Source organism: Nasonia vitripennis, chromosome 3, assembly GCF_009193385.2.
Source record: "Nasonia vitripennis strain AsymCx chromosome 3, Nvit_psr_1.1, whole genome shotgun sequence".
NCBI lineage: Eukaryota > Metazoa > Arthropoda > Insecta > Hymenoptera > Pteromalidae > Nasonia > Nasonia vitripennis.
Window position 1 is genome coordinate 24,263,463 of NC_045759.1, and position 15,557 is coordinate 24,279,019.

At 47.2% G+C, this 15,557-nt stretch overlaps 3 protein-coding genes and 1 long non-coding RNA gene across 4 annotated transcripts; 2 read left to right on the plus strand and 2 right to left on the minus strand.

Moving 5' to 3' along the window:
- Positions 1 to 625: 625 nt before the first annotated feature.
- LOC100117441 (exosome complex component RRP45) lies at positions 626 to 6,523 on the plus strand. Its single transcript, XM_008208199.4, has 10 exons — positions 626 to 2,753; positions 4,170 to 4,395; positions 4,622 to 4,716; positions 4,799 to 5,021; positions 5,092 to 5,309; positions 5,377 to 5,604; positions 5,681 to 5,814; positions 5,939 to 6,024; positions 6,108 to 6,234; positions 6,318 to 6,523. Exons 2-10 carry the CDS (start codon positions 4,330 to 4,332, stop codon positions 6,377 to 6,379), a joined length of 1,239 nt encoding a protein of 412 aa, XP_008206421.1. The 5' UTR covers positions 626 to 2,753; positions 4,170 to 4,329; the 3' UTR covers positions 6,380 to 6,523.
- LOC100680191 (mitochondrial import inner membrane translocase subunit Tim8) lies at positions 3,128 to 4,326 on the minus strand. Its single transcript, XM_031927560.2, has 2 exons — positions 3,793 to 4,326; positions 3,128 to 3,637 (listed from the first exon to the last, which is right to left on the minus strand). The coding sequence occupies exons 1-2, from the start codon at positions 3,910 to 3,912 to the stop codon at positions 3,473 to 3,475; spliced, it is 285 nt and encodes a 94-aa protein (XP_031783420.1). The 5' UTR covers positions 3,913 to 4,326; the 3' UTR covers positions 3,128 to 3,472.
- LOC107980869 (histone deacetylase complex subunit SAP30 homolog) lies at positions 6,232 to 8,533 on the minus strand. The gene is made up of 3 exons (XM_031927555.2): positions 7,671 to 8,533; positions 7,317 to 7,544; positions 6,232 to 7,231 (listed from the first exon to the last, which is right to left on the minus strand). The coding sequence occupies exons 1-3, from the start codon at positions 8,019 to 8,021 to the stop codon at positions 7,103 to 7,105; spliced, it is 708 nt and encodes a 235-aa protein (XP_031783415.1). The 5' UTR covers positions 8,022 to 8,533; the 3' UTR covers positions 6,232 to 7,102.
- A 1,812-nt stretch (positions 8,534 to 10,345) lies between these two features.
- LOC103316137 lies at positions 10,346 to 15,556 on the plus strand. The gene is made up of 2 exons (XR_512221.4): positions 10,346 to 10,714; positions 15,404 to 15,556. It is a non-coding gene; the product is annotated as an uncharacterized LOC103316137 (long non-coding RNA).
- The last annotated feature ends 1 nt before the right edge of the window (position 15,557 follows it).

The window sequence follows — 15,557 nt, forward strand, 5'->3', positions numbered from 1 at the left end:
ATGGCCGCTGATTTTAGATTTTCGGCTGTTTTGTCGATTAATAGGTAAGTACGCGCAAGTATACGCGCAACGCCGACGATCCGCATGCGAGCGAGAGAGGGAAAATAAATGAGCGAGTTTGTTTATCCGCACAGCAGACGCACAGCTCTCGCGCGCTTGAATTTTGCCGCGACCGGACGCTTTGGAATACTGCGTTCGCAAGTTTTTCACTAAAACATTTTCCCAAAAAAGCGATCTGAAAAGTAATGAGCTGTGAAACGTGTTTCTTCAAAGGAACCTTGATTTCAAAATTAACCGATTAAGATAATTTTGATCTCTCACAAGTTAAGAATAGTTACAAGCTTTGTTTTACTGTATTACAACCAAAAATTATAAATTTACATGGAAAAGATAGAGTATGCAATGAGAGGTCACAAGATGCACGCACATGATGGTCCTTTCTATTAGTAGTCTGATAATAGTTTTACAATAGCCTGATAACGAACAGAAACAATCACATAAAACGAGGATCCAAATTAAAAAGGCTATGATAGAGAGAGAGAGAGAGCGACAATGGACAGTGGAGTAGTGAGTGGAGGATACTGTGTGTATGATGCAGGTTCACAAAGTATAAAGTCAATAATTTGTTTTTCCAAGATTTTACAGAAAATCTCATATTTATTATGCACTTTATATTATCGTTGTATCATGATTTATATACAGTTTTGACGATGACCTTTTCAAGGTAGCGTACCTACATAGGCGAAAAGAGAAAACCAAGTTATTTCAAGTTAGTATATCAAAAATCAGTCTCTCGTGTGTACATATATACAACCATACATAGTTAAAGAACGTCTGACACAGAGAACGATGACAATAAACAAAAAGTATGGAGCAAACATTATAATATGGTATAACGTAATAGAGTATAACGATAACAAACCGACTCCGTAACAGTCTGTAAAACAGTCTTCTCCAGAGTCTCCCTTTCTCTTCACGTTGATCAACAAGCGTCTTCATCACACTGTAAACAATGCAAAACTAAAACAAAAGAGAAAAAAAAACCATTAACAACAAAATCCACTTGATTGATCAGTCCGCGATATCGTCGAGATTTGAAAGGAAAAAAATTGAGTCTTCGAAATCGGAGCATCCGCCGACTTGCAGGAAGGCAGCAGAAAAATAGAATCCGCAGCAGCAGAGCAGCAGTACAGCAGCACAAAATATGCATCAGCCAAGCGCGGTTCAACAATTTTCGGCGGCGTCGGCACGGTAAAAATAGTCACCGCCGCGCGCGTCGAGCAAAATGTTATTATGATAAAAAGCGAGGGCTCCGCGCGAGTCACTGTACGCGCCTGAGAACGGTGCCGACGAAGCCGCCAAGAGGCGCGCGCATTCGACTCGACGGAATACCGAAGCGCTTCCCCGCGCTCGACATCTTCCCGCTCCCAACAGCTGTTCCGCGCGCCGAGCGAACTCCCCGCTCGCCTTATCTGGGTCACGGGAACTGCGCAAAAGCGCGACCTCGCCGCGGCCCGCGCCTAACCCGGATCTCGACGACGCCCTCCAGGGCCGCCGCTCGCGGTACCCATCTTCAACGGCGCGACGAGGCGCTGCTGGTCGACGACGCCGGAGCCAAGGACGTGGACGTCGGCCGCACGACTTTCGACTTTCCGGGCTGATGTAAGGACGGAGACGTCTACGCGGCACGAAACGACCAAGTGGCGACGCGACGAGAGAGGAGCTGCAGCGCTCGGTGCGCAGCCCATCTGTCGAGGAGCGCGACTGGCCGGGCCGCGAGAGAGCTCGGCGCTGATTGGCGCGCGAGCGCGAGCGACACCCACCGGACTGGCCGAGCTCGAGCCAAGCCCGACAACAACGGACAAGGACGCACTTATGGCTGCCGCCGCTCTGCCGATGGCTGATTCTTATATAGAACTACTGCCTTCCCTCGGGCACGACACAGCTGCTGCCTGGGCACGGAGGACGGCGACTCTGCTGCTCCAGGGGACGAGCTGGCTGGTGGGCGACTCTCCTCTTGGCTTGGCACTGGCCGCGAGACACGCCCGAGACTCGGCTAGTCGGCTGAGCTGCGCGGCGATTCTATACGCGCGCGAGAGGGAGCGAGTCGAAAGTCTCGTCGGTTCTCGTTCTCGGTGTAAGGCGAGTCCAGACGCGTTCGATGCCGATTATGAGTCTGTACTCCGTCGCGGCCGGAGCGGGCGCGCTGTTGCCGCTCCGCGGGTGCAGTATGGGGAGACGAGATGTAGTATGTAGGCACTGGAGAGCGCAATTCGGAGCAGACTGCGGCGTTGCCAGACCGGACCTCCTCGTCCGCAGTCACGCTGGCGGCTGGACTACCTATAGCCTATATAGCCGCTACTTCGTGCTTCTCCGTCCTTCTCGCGCTGCTTGTTGCGGAGAGAGTGCGATTGCGTTGTCCTTTTTCTTCAGCATTCGCAGGCCGTCCCGTCACGTAGGTGAAATTCGACGGATCGTTGCTATTGTCAATTTGCTTTTCCTTTCGAACGGCAGACAAGCTTTGCGTTGATGGATTCGGTGAAAGGGCTGCCCGGAAGCTTCGGAGCCCAAGTTCGACGCAGAGGAAGGACTCGGGTTATTCGAGTCGCAGGTGGATCACGAAAGTGGAATGGAAAAATAAAAGAGCGCTTTCGAGGATTTGCACATGCCGACGAATGAGTCAAAACAAATAATGATAATGTTTAATACGAGTGAAAATTCGTGGAGCAGGTTTTATTGTTCGCTATTCTGTGGTACTTTTTTGCAATTGCGCATTATTACGAAATTCATTACTTTACCAGAATTATTGCAACTACCTATTTCCTTGTTAGTCCAAAGGGCTCAGCAATGAAATTATTCTTATTTTTAATCTAACCTTGCGATTTCAAAAAATTCATGCAGAGGAGATTGCCAATTCAGATAAACTTTGATCTTGGAGTAACTTTTGTTGATATGATTTTCAAATGAAATAGGCTCTTAAAGAAGTTGCTTTCCATACGTATAGTCAGTATGCCTTGAAAATAAAAATGAAGATAACTTACAGTTGACTTTTTGACTCAAATGCGACTACCACTCAAACAAAAAATAAAATGTTTAGGAAAAATTGATTTATTAATACTTTTGATGATTTTAAGAGCACCAAGTTACTATGAAAATTTACTCTAATCAAACACTAAACAAATTAAGAGTCATGTTTTCATACATTACAATTGTAACAATAAGTTTATTATTAACACATCATTCTCACATTCTTCCCTTATTCTTTATGTAACATCTGATCCAGTTTCAGTTATCCACAAACTTTGTATTTTATACAAAATAATGTAATGTATGCAAAAGAAAGTAGCTTTTCTCTTATTATTTGAGATAACTAGAAGAATGACGATAAGCCAAGTTAACACATCGCCATAGACTTCAACCCGACTAGTATCTTCGTAACAACAGTAAATGCAGTAAATATGCACTACTTTCCTTACAAACCCTTCTGCAGCATCTGAGTAAATCGATTGGTGATCAATAGGGAAACATCGATAAATCTATTGACACAGTTAACAAGGCATGTCTCTGTCCTTCCATCCAGTTTGCTGCCAGGCTTGTCGATGCACTTGTCCCAACACAGATCGCTAAATTCATGAATCTGCAAGTTTTTAGAGAAACTTGATGTCATACATAAACTACAAGAAAGCATATCATCACTTGTTTCTTATATAATCAGAAACTTTTTTAATGAAATACTTTGGTACTCGAGGCAATAGTTTGCCTGTAGGAGGTTAGAAACTTCTTTATAGTTACCTGAGCATTGAATTGAGCCTTCTGCTTCTCAACCATGATAAATTCTTCCAATTCGCTGTTTCCAGCAGATGGCTTATGCTCGTTGTCGTAATTCGACGCGTTGCTAAATAAATCCGACATTTTTGACGAATTTTTCAAACGCTGCTGCAATCTTCGTAATTCATGCACAAGCGCCGATAAACACACGTGCGGCCTAAAGAGTCACTTGCATGTGTAGACTTGGCTTCCGGTTTTGGTGGATTTTTTGAATTTCTTGTCGATCAAACAATGAATTTCGCAAACCTAATCTTATTAAGAAAATGTTAAGCAATTATTTTGGACTACTTTTCCTCAAAATTTATTTGCGGAATAATTTTTGGTAATTTTTCCTCTTAAAGATGGAGCCACACGATTTGACATTTTTCGCGACTTCCTACTAGATTCGTTCGCGCGCACATGTGTATGATGCAAACTAACCTCATTTCGTAAAATGCCGCTTTATTTCCAACATTTAAAAAATTAATAAAAAATATACGTTTAACTGAACGTCAAAACAAAATGAAGGAGACTTTTATTTCTATCTGTGAAAAAAATTTCGTCAACAAAGCGATACAGACCGATACGGTAAGGGAATCACTATTGTTTTGATGCTAGTTTGATACTAAGATGTTTACATGTCATATTGTTTACTTTTTTGTTATACATTTGAAAATACTAAAGAAGTGCTTCTATACTTATTAAATTTTACACTCTTTCAAAAATATCTCATTACGAAAGAATCGATTCTCTAAGTTCTGCATGAAAATTTCTAATATGTTGAAAAAAAGGTTTATTTACTTTTATCTTGTAGCGAATAGATGGAAGAACTCTATTGGAACCACGTCCACTGAAAATTAACTTTGGTACCAATTGGGGATGTTGCGTAGTTTCCTTAGGACAGACTAGGTAAAACTCACAAAGTTACTGTTTTTTAATTCTCACATACAGCATGTATCAGGAAATATCAATAATTTCTACACAATTTCAGAGCTGCTGCTCAAGTATCATGTGATATTCAACAACCAAAAGCTTCTCGCCCAAATGAGGGGATGCTACATGTTAATGTTGAATTAAACCCATTAGCTGCTCAGCATTTTGAAAGTGGGAGGCAATCTGAAGCTGCAGCCTTGATTAATAGGCAGCTGGAGAAAAGTTTAAAAGAATCAAGATGTGTTGACTTGGAATCTTTATGTATAGTTGCTGACAAAAAGGTCAGTTTCATGAAAAATAATATTATAAACTTATCGCAAGTCAATTGTAACTTTTTTCTGATTCATTCAGGTTTGGAATATTAGAGTGGATGTGAGCATCATAAACCATGATGGCAATTTGATAGATTGTGCATCTATAGCTGCTCTTGCAGCCCTCATGCACTTTCACAGACCAGATGTCACATCAACTGGTGAAGAAGTTATAATCCATCCTTTCACAGAAAAAGATCCTCTTCCTCTTACACTATATCATCATCCAGTTTGCATATCATTTATCACTTTTGAAAAGTAAGTTGTCTACATGATCATTCAAAGCTTCTAAAATTTCAACTAACAAGTTCAATTTTTATTCCAGTGGAAAGACAGTGGTTGATCCTTCGTATCTCGAGGAAAGAGTTGGTGCCGCAATACTCACATTAGGTATTAATGCCTACAGAGAAGTGTGCAGTTTATATTTTGACTACATAGAGTACACTTCCTTGGTGGCTGATGTTATTCCATCTGTATCTAATTTTGCTGCAAACTATGCATATGAATTGATAAGGGAAATCAAGGAGTTGGTGAAACAAGATGTAGAAGCCAAGTAAGGAAAACTTTATTAACAACAACGTTTGTATGTACGTGCAAGAAATATAAACTATTTTTATTATTCCTTCTAGATATAACAAAGAAGTTCCTAAACTCAACAGTTTCTCTCACTGCATTGCAACAGACAAGATAACGTCAATGATGAGTGAAAGAATAAATATAAAGTTAACTACTTGGAGTAATTGTCATAAAATAGAGGATATGGGTAAGTTTTCTGGATACTTTTTTGAAACTAGCATTTCGTTTTCTGTTACATATCGAAACGAAATTAGTATGACTTGTTGAACGAAAAACCAGGATTTTTTGCTGATTATTACTTTTATGTACAGAAAATCAAATCATGGATGATGATCAAGATGCTGATGTTGAGATAAGTAATGTTGGAGACGGGACTGCAGAATTAATAATGAAAAATGTAAATATGATGCCACTTAAAATAATAATGATTTATTCCCTGATATTGCGTTCAATAAGCAGTAATTATATACCTTTTTTTAGGCTGATGTTGGAACTGGTGGTAAAAATACGTGGAACTCATCAGATTCATCTGATAATGAATTTGAACATCACAACGATGTGGAGTTTGTTGAAGAAAAACCAACGAAAAAAGTTCTCGATAATATAGGTACTTAACAAATCTATACTTTATTTTAAATCATCAAATGATTTTTATAAATTGCACTCAATGTACATGTGTATATTTTACAGAACTGAGCGGCGACAGTGAAGAAGAGAGTACAACAGTTTTATCAAAGCAAGACCTGTTATAAATAATCGTTATTAGAAATAAATGTAAATATTTAGACAATCGGCACTTTTCGTAAAATTTGAATATTAAACCAAATTTTTCTTTTAATGTATTGTCACTTGACGCAGTTGAACAATATTAAAAGTTTGAGTGACTTTCAAGTATATAACTTAGACACAAATTCTTACTTCTATCATTATAGTTTACAGTTATTTTTACAAAATACCTAATCTCATTTAGATCTAAAAATCATAAATCATTGTTCATAATACGTGCACGAAAAAGGCCACTTTCCAGGCATGTAAAATGAATGGAAAATCGAGTTTTTCTTAGCAGCGGGAAAAAACTACTCCCTTGCGAGGAAACAGTTTTGTTCTCCCAAGGGAGTAGTTTTTTCCTCACTCTGCAGCCTATCCGATGAATGTGTGTGTCGATATAAGTATTTTCAAAATTTCAAAATTTCAAAAATTTTTGAAATTTTCGAAATTTTTAAAATTTTGAATACAAATTTGTTTTACTTTGAAAAGTCCTCGAAATTCCCATGTCTTTCATATGCATGATAAGTAGCCTATTCGTGCACTTATCATAAAAAGTACGGTGTGCAACAAGGGAGGAGTGGCTTTTTCAGACTCGGGTGATGTTTTCTCTACGTTTTCTCCAGCCAATTTTCTCCCCTAGTTGCACAACTTGTCTACAACTAAATGTTACAATCACAATGACATTAAACAAGAAATCAAATTAGAGGCTACGTTGTGTCATTGCTCAAACCATTTTTATAATCTAATTTGTTTGCATTGGTTTTGACAGTGTAAAAGAAAACACTCAGGGTTTCTTTTTCTGCAACTGGTATGGTCTTGAAATGTTTTGCAAGGAACTGCAAGCAAACAAAATAAGTTTTATTTGTTATCTGAGTGAATATCATTTAAATAGTGCATTTTCCAGAATGTTAAAATACTCACATCTGCAAGTTGAGCTTTGTTCAAACCAGGTCTTGTGGTTAATTTGTAATGCCGCTTGTACCGTCTCAGTGTACCAACTTGGAGTTGGAAGAGATCAACTTCTGGAAGATCATTGTCTGTCTCACCCGAGTCTTCTTCAGAGTCTTTTCTCCTCCTCTGCTGCTGTTGTTTCGTGCGCGCACATTGAATTACTTGTTTGTGATAGTCACATATGTATATGTGTCTTGCCTAAAACAGACGGAATGACTGCTTCGTATACTTGTTGAATCAAAGTTTCAAAGCAAATCCAAATCCAAACAAAGAAACTACGAACTGTTTGGACGACACTGAACAGATAAAAAAAAATCTACTCACCAGGTTGTCAAGGTTGAGCTTGAGTCGTCTCTGCGTGACAGTCTTTTGTATCCTCTTGCTGTACGAGGCGTTGCCCGCAGGTCTGGTGCACCTGGTTCCTTCATCCACCAGACAGCAGATCTGATCGGACGCTCCCCTCGAATCCTCTTCTCCCGTGCTGAATCCGTTCATGATTCTTCCGGGTGGCGTTGAAACTGCTGCAACAGCGGTCGTTGTCGTTGCCGTCGTTGTAACGTTTTTATACCTTTCGCACTCAAGGGCCGTCAAATACGGTGTACCAGGACACGATTTGCCCAGCAGAAATTTATTTCTACTGTCCTTCACTGATTGCTGGGTCTGGGCCGATGTCATGGGCGCGCGGCCGACTAGCACTGCTTTTCATCGACGCACATGATCGCGTTTATCGAGACGCACTTTTTGTTCTTCAACCGCAGCAGCTCGAAGAAGGCACGCGGCATCCTCCTCGGCGCGGAGTCGATGGCCGTCCCCGGCTGTTTCACGGAAATACCTCGCGGGAATGCTGTATTTGGCAAAACGTTGGGCCGGCGTTCTTCGAGCACTGCTCCGAAATCTTCTTGACTTTCGTCGCTCTTGCCCTGGCGATTCTCCGCTGCACTTTTTCACCAGATGATCCTACCAGGACGAGATCCTCGTACACTCACAGCACTCGAAGGATGAATGGTGACCGACGAAAAACACAATATGCGTCAAATACGCCTGCGACGTTGTTGCGAGGAGCGAGTTGTTGCTACCTACTCACTGCTCCTGTTTCTCAGTCAGCTCTCGGGATAAAATCCGGCCTGCGCTGTTGTATATATATGCCACAGTACGGGCTGGCTAGCTGCCTCACTATATATATATATGTGTGTCCCGCAAAGCGTGCGCGAAGAGAGAGGAGAAGAGTTCACGTGCCTTGGGTAAGAGAGAGACAAAAGAAAACGGTAGGGGAGGTAGGTAGGCTCAATGTTGCCAACCAGGAAGCGATATACTTGCGCGGATCGTATTAATGTTGATGTGTTGTACGTGGATGTGGAATCGGCTCACATCAGCTGAGAGCTGGCCCTCTGCAGTGCGCGCGGAGAAGTAGACTTGTTCCGCATCTTTCTCTTGTTTTTGTCCGAGGATTGGCTGCGCGAGCTGTGATTAGAGCGGGTTGGCCAACTGTAGGGCTGTAGCCAGTCAGTCAAATTTGAAATTACACGACGCGCGCTTGCGGGTTATCAGACGATTGGATCATTCCGGTGGAGCAGGTTGTTGGATTGGGACGAGCTATTGATAAACGGCGAATCGAATAAAGAGGTTTGTACGCTACAACATTGCTGTTACAACGCTATTATCAAACGTTATTGCGCAGTCCATTAGGTACATGTATACTCATGTTGAGGTTAGGATGGGGATAAAGTTAGTACAGGGCAAAGTCGTTTTAGTTAAATTTCTGAAGTGAGTCGTAAGCAATTATTTCGTTGTTTTCCAAATCCTGAAGGTATATAAGATTAGATTGCCGTATAGGTAATTGTTTTCGACAACAAACCGACAATAATGAATCACGCGCGTGACGGTTGATTGTATAGCTTTTCTCGGTGAGGAAAACAAATGACAACAGCCCGATAAGGCGACTGCCCCCCCCCCTCTCTCTCTCTCTCTCTCTCGCTTCTAATAGAACGAGGAAAACTCGCATACAAAAGCGACAATGGCCTCGGCGCGTTCGGTTGGTAGAACTGCGCGCAGACTGCAACAAGGCAACAACGGCTTATCGCATAGTGCAGACGCAGTGCTGCGCATATCTCGCCGGAGCCGAAGTAATGATGAGTGTATACAAGTCGCGAGAGAAGGAAAAAGGAGGCCGACAGAGCAAATCCGCGGCCAGCAGCCATGTTTAGGGGAATCGACGCGAGCGCCCCCTAGTCGCGCCGAGCGATCGAGCGGATGCCTCGCTGCGCTGCGTTGTGTTGAAAGTATATGCAGCTCGCTGTATGGAAGCGAGAGAGAGAGAGAGAGAGAGAGAGAGAGAGAGAGAGAGAAAGAGAAAGAGAAAGAGAAAGAGCGAGTCAGCGATAATAATAAATTAAATGCAATTCAACATTCATGCCCCGCGCGCAAAAATCGATGCTATACTGCGCGGTGGAGAGAGGAAGCGCCCGCATAGCTACAGTGCGAGCGCTCGACATTTTCCGCGCAGAAAGCGAGAAACGTATACCGCGGTTTCCAAGCCAGCGCGTATGTATGGACCCTAGTCGTCCGGGCTGTGGTGCGCGCTTTCCCGCCTTTTTCCCCTCGCATCGAGCTCGCGACTTGTCATGCGGACATCCCTCGACACGGGCATCGTCGACATCGTCGAGCCGAGCATATACGTATAGAAGGCACAGCGAGAGGTAGCGGCGTCTGGGTGGGGGGTAGTGCACAGCACAGCACGGGCATCAGCAACGCGGCGTATATAGCCCTCGCGCTCTTTCTCGCTCTCCGTCTCTCTCTCTCTCTCTCTCTCTCTCGCTCCCGCAGTCGGCGCGAGCAGCGAAAAAAAGGAGAAACGCAGGAAAACGGTAAAAGCTCGGCTCTGATTGGCCTGGTTTTTGCGGCTTATCTGAATGCAGCCAATGGGCTGGCGGCGCAAGCGCGCGCGCTCGCTCTCTCTCTCTCTCTCGCGCTCTCCGCATATGCCGCAGCATAAGTGGCGTGGGGCTGGCTCTGGCTCTGCTGCTCTGCTCTCTGCCGCGCTCTGTCCTTTTCCCTCTCGCTGCTGCCTGCCGCCGTGCTGTACTGTGCTGTGCTGCCTTCCTGCCTATACGGCCGCTCTATAGCCCATACCATACCCTCTACTCTACTACACTGTATACGCTGCGCGCCTGCTGCTGCTGCTGCTGCCTGCGGACAATATTCGTAAGCGAGCAGAGGAATCCTGCTGCTGCTGCTGCTGCGCTGCGCTCTGTAGCTCTGTACTAGGCGAGGAAAGCCCAGAGAGAGAACAACACGGAATAACGAAAAGCCACTGCTGGAGAGTGAGCGAGTTGCTGCGGGAGTTAACCGTCTTCTCTGCTTCAAGCGAGGTGAGTCCCCAAGATATTCGAGTGCTTGTGTGTACATAATAATACGTAGTGAGCAAGTGAGAGAGAGAGAGAGCATCTCTGTAGATGGGCTTCGCGGAGCCGGCTGACAGGTCGCGCGGACCTCGCCTCCCGTGTCAAGTACGCCAGCGGTCGCCGCGTTCTCTCGGCTTTTCTCGGAATCGATCATCGAAAATGGACGATCGCGTGACAAATAATCGCTCCGCGTAAAAAAGTGTTCTCCGTCGCTCTCGCGGCGTAGGCGCCCGTGCGCGTCGATTCGCGAGAAAAAAACACACGTATAGAGTCGTCGTCGAGTCCAAGGCAGCGACGAGCGATGGAAGCCTCCGAGCAGTGTGCGTGTGCATCGGTCGCGCGCGCGCGCATCGCGAGAGAAAAAGAGAGCAGAGCAGCTCTCGGGATACGGCCAACAACGCGCACCAGGAGGTGACGAGGCTGGCTCGGCGTCGGTAGTCCGCGAGTTCGTTTTGCAATTTTTTTCCTCCAATACCGGGAAGAATACCTGTTTCGCCAGGCCGGAGAGTGCAGAGATGTGCGTGCGTGTGTACGCCTGCAGCGAACGAAATCGTGTATAGTCGGTGCGCGGCAAATGGCTGCTGCGCGCTCGCTCCGTCTCTGTCGCGCACAACGGCCGGAGACGGAGCGAGCTACAAGCGTAACTGCTGCGACGGCTGCGTGCAATCGTCGCCTTTTTCGTTTTTTCGAGCACGCTCCTCGCGATTCCATCCACGCGCCGAGCGGTGCAGAATGTATTTACGCTCGGCAGAAAGGCCGTACGCCTCGCTTTCCGGTATAAAAATGTCGGCCTCGGCGCGCGTGTCGTACGAGGAAAACAGCAGCGCTCGCAACGCATCCCCAAGAAACTTCTCCGTCTCGGAGAGCAGCGTTTTTGGTCGGGAAATCGCGGAAAAGAGCCGTCCCAGCCTTTCCAGGTACTGGCGATTCGGCGAGTTTGAGGTTATTTCGCTCCGTGTACGGCTTTGTTTTGGAGAGCTCCCTCTCTCCGACGGCGGCGCGCGGCCGATGTTTTCGTTTTCGCTTTCCCTTGAGAGAGCATAGCGCGCCTACTAAGGTACACGAGAGGCATACGGAGCGGTGCATCGGGAGGACGCCGAGGCGCTTTTTTCGCGAAAGGGGCAAATTTCGGGACTCGCGCTGTCCACGCCCGCGATGTTTAGGAATATTCAGAGGGACTTTCTGTCATCGTCTTGGAATTCGGCGCGTCCGCAAGGAGTTTTGGCGAGTTTCTTGCAAACGGCGCATAGCGGGGGGATCGCGATGTCTGCTGCCGCTGCCGCTGCTGGCTTGTCAAAAGTCCCACTGACGCGCCGTCGCCACTGTGCGCTGCAGCGCTCTTTCTTTTTCTCCTTCGTTTTTTTTTACTCGCTCATTTCGATTCGCCCGATGCGTTGCCCCGCATTCTTTCGCTCCGCAAACGCCGCGGCAATTATTATTCGCGCGAAATCGCTGCTTGCACAATTTCCATCCTCCCAGCGGCGCTGCGCGGGGAGGCGAAATGACGATATTCCATTTTGCAGCTGTAAATAACAAAATGGCGACTTTGCGGCAATGCGAAGCGAGTTGCCCGAGCTTTGTCGGCGGCGTCATTGCTGTAACCGTCCTCGTCCTCGCGCGCATATCTGTCGGACGCGTAAGCCTCTTGCTGGCTAAGTATACCTATACATCCCTGCGTGCTCGCTCAAGCTCTCGAACGCGCGGAGCATTCGCAGCAGCGGCGGTGGTGCGGCGGCACTCGAGAGAAGAGCAAAGCAAAGCCTCGCAGGAGATAGAGAGAGAGAGAGAGAGAGAGGGAAAATAAAGAAGTCGCAAGCAAGCGCAAGCCGTGGAAGACCGAGAAAATAGACCGGGACAGCGTGGGAGAAAGAAAAGAGACATCCCGTTGCGAGAGTGAAAGAGCGAGCGAGAGCGAGAGAAGCCGAGTCGAGAAGTATATATATATGTATATATATATACAGAAGCATACAGCGGCGCTGTGTAGTGGAGTAGCGGGGCCGACGGGAGAGGGAGCGAGAGGCAGATATACACGTCGGGCGAGCGAGCGAGAGCGAGAGAGAGCGAGAGAGGCAGGCAGAGTATACGAGTGGCGAGAGAGAGAGAGAAAGAGAGCAGAGAGGGGGGAGCGAGAGAGTCGTGCATCACTCGTGTTTACACGTAAGCGTCTTCCTCTATGTGCGTCGCTTTACCGCTGCTGCTGCTGCTGCTGCTGTGTTGCTGCAATACGAGAGAGCGAGCAAGCGTATAGAGTAGTAGTGCTGCTGCTGCGTTGGGAGAGAAGCGCCAAAAGCCGAGAGATAGCAGCAGTTTGTGTCCGTCCGTCCAGCGTTCTCGTCGTCGTCGTTTCCAGCTTTCTCGTAAGTGCCACATCTCTGCCTGTCTCCTCTCGCGAATATCCATAAGAAGCCTCCATGTTTTCTCGGGCGATTCGAAGCTCGCGCGTTCTAACCTACAAAAGTATATAGTGTCGGAGCGAGCGGCGCGCGCGCGCGCGCGAGTAGCGCCCCTATCAGTCCTCCACCTCCGCGGCGCTGATCGTCTGCTATGCGATAGCCGTTCTCTAGCCGCTCCTTCGCCGTAGAGCGAAGCGTGTCCACGTTCGCCTATACCTATAGCTACGGCTTCGTTCTGCCTGTGCTCCGGCGCGCGGAGGCTTTTGCCGCCATTTTCCGTAGCTCTCCGCAGCTCGCTTCTGTCATGTGAATTTTCTCCGCTAGCGCGCGCACGCCGACGGCCCCGGAGAGCTGCGTAAAATGGTGGAAATGCAGCAATCAATGTGCAGCCGCAGCAGCAGCGGCACGGCGACATGTTTGCCGCACGTAATCGCCTTCTCTCGCGTACACATCCATACGCGTGCGTGTGCCCATATACTCGCAGCGCGCTCTGCTCGATGGCTCCCTCTCTGCTTGTGCTGCTGCTGCTGCTGCCGCCGCGGCCGTCTGTCTGTCTTTTTCTCTCCCCTTTTTTCCGCGGCGCGCAGCAGTGCGTCGATAGTCGCGGCCTGCACGCACGCATATTACAAAGAGCCTGGTCAGTCGGTGCTCATAACGCTCTCTCGCATCATATACAGGCTCGTCTGCTACGCCGCCGCTGCTTCGCCGAAGCTGTCCTCGAGAGCGTCACGGCTACGTGTCGCTGCTCGCAGCTCCTCTTCTCCGTCTGTCTGTCCGTCCGTCCGTCCGTCCGTCCGTCTGCCTTCTACTCTTGCTGGCGCTATCGTGTGTACGTCCCCGAGAGAAGTAGCTCCTTGTATACTTTCTATCTCGTGCACCTGTTCGACGGCGAGGAAAGAACACGTCCGATGCTCCGATTCCGTGCGCGCGCGCGCGCACGGTAAAAATACCGCGACGGCGCGGGCGACATCTGCGCCATGTTGAGCGAGTAGCGCGCGCGGACATGGCGGAAAAATGCAGCCGTACGCGGAATTCTTAGCCTCGCTCCGTAATTCCGCTTGCGTTGCAAGTGCCTTGGAAAACGTAACGATGACGAGCCGTTTGCGATGAGAGAGGAAGAGAGCTGTGTCCGTGCGCGCAGGTTCTCAACTCTGCGCGAGAGTTGCACGGTACCCGCGTTTTTGGGGAGGAGGACCGGGAGCCGGACGATTTTTGTTTTGGCTCTATCGATCGAGTCGCCGGATCGAATCCCTAGGAAGCGACGGCACGGGCTCGGCGTTTTGCGTAGCTTCGCAGTTTACTCCGCTTTTCTTCCAACGAGAGCGTCTTTGTCGTTACTCGCGACTACGGAATATCGCGTAACGAGCGCAGATAATTCGCCTAGATTCCAGCCACTCTTCGCGTATTTTTCATGCGAGCCGCAATCGGGAGCGGAGCGTCATCGCTCAATCGGTAACACGTTTCTCGCAGTGAGCAGCAATGAAAAAAAAAAGCGAAAAAACACGTTCGTTAATATGCAGAATAATGCACAGATTGATATCATCGTTTGGGAGTCGACAAAACAACCTGACCCACCGGAACTGATTGCCCGAGTTTCCACTGCCCCCTCGAAGGCTCCGAAATTGAGACATCAAAACACTGCTCGCGCACCTGCTCCGCTCTAGCCAGTGCCGCGAATCAGCATAGTGAACCCTCTTCTTCAGCTGTCTTTCAACCTGTTCGTCGTGCCCTTCTAGAAGACAGTGTTCACTTTCGCCGAAGGTGTACTTGCGCATACGTTAATGAGGCCACTACTGTCGTCTTCTATCCGGTCATCGATACGCCCCGTCGTGTGCACGGTGTACCTGTTCCTTCCTTTCTTTCTTCCGCGGAGATAGACGCGCACACGGTTGCGCATTCTGTCGCCCACTCGAACTCGTTTGCGACAGGTGCGGGATAACCCCCCCAATATCTGCCAGGTATAACGGTTCCGAGGTAGCGATTAGAGCCTGGGCGCGCTTTATGGCTATTGGCTTGGCGTGCACTTGTACTTACTGAGGGTTTCTAGACCTCGTGTCATGCAAGGAAATGCGATATCGAAATGTTTGCTGGCCGGAAATTAGTGATTACGTTGGACTGCAGAGTCGTTAGGAAAAAATTTTCGTCAACGAGTAGGGATCATGTTATATCGTATGACGTAGACGCTTAAGCTCTCTATACTACACATAATGTATTGCAGTTGAATGTAAGAATGTATTACTAAAAGCCACATTATCCTTTTCAGAGACCAACTTCATTGTAGTATCAGAAGGAGACGAGAGACAACGACGATATAGTTCTCATAGTTTGAGACCTCGGCAATTAGATACTTGCGATACTTGCTCGTGGCAGTAGGTAAACGCCGAGGAACACATTGACATCGATACAATCATGGAAGT

Coding starts and splice junctions, on each gene's coding strand:
- LOC100680191 (XM_031927560.2), bottom strand. CDS start 3,912: ATGTCGGATTTATTTAGCAACGCGTCGAATTACGACAACGAGCATAAG. Junction 3,638..3,792: donor AGGCTCAATTCAATGCTCAG/GTAACTATAAAG, acceptor AAAAACTTGCAG/ATTCATGAATTTAGCGATCT.
- LOC100117441 (XM_008208199.4), top strand. CDS start 4,330: ATGAAGGAGACTTTTATTTCTATCTGTGAAAAAAATTTCGTCAACAAA. Junction 4,396..4,621: donor AAGCGATACAGACCGATACG/GTAAGGGAATCA, acceptor TTTATCTTGTAG/CGAATAGATGGAAGAACTCT. Junction 6,025..6,107: donor CAGAATTAATAATGAAAAAT/GTAAATATGATG, acceptor ACCTTTTTTTAG/GCTGATGTTGGAACTGGTGG.
- LOC107980869 (XM_031927555.2), bottom strand. CDS start 8,021: ATGACATCGGCCCAGACCCAGCAATCAGTGAAGGACAGTAGAAATAAA. Junction 7,545..7,670: donor AGCTCAACCTTGACAACCTG/GTGAGTAGATTT, acceptor CGTCTGTTTTAG/GCAAGACACATATACATATG. Junction 7,232..7,316: donor ACAAAGCTCAACTTGCAGAT/GTGAGTATTTTA, acceptor GTTTGCTTGCAG/TTCCTTGCAAAACATTTCAA.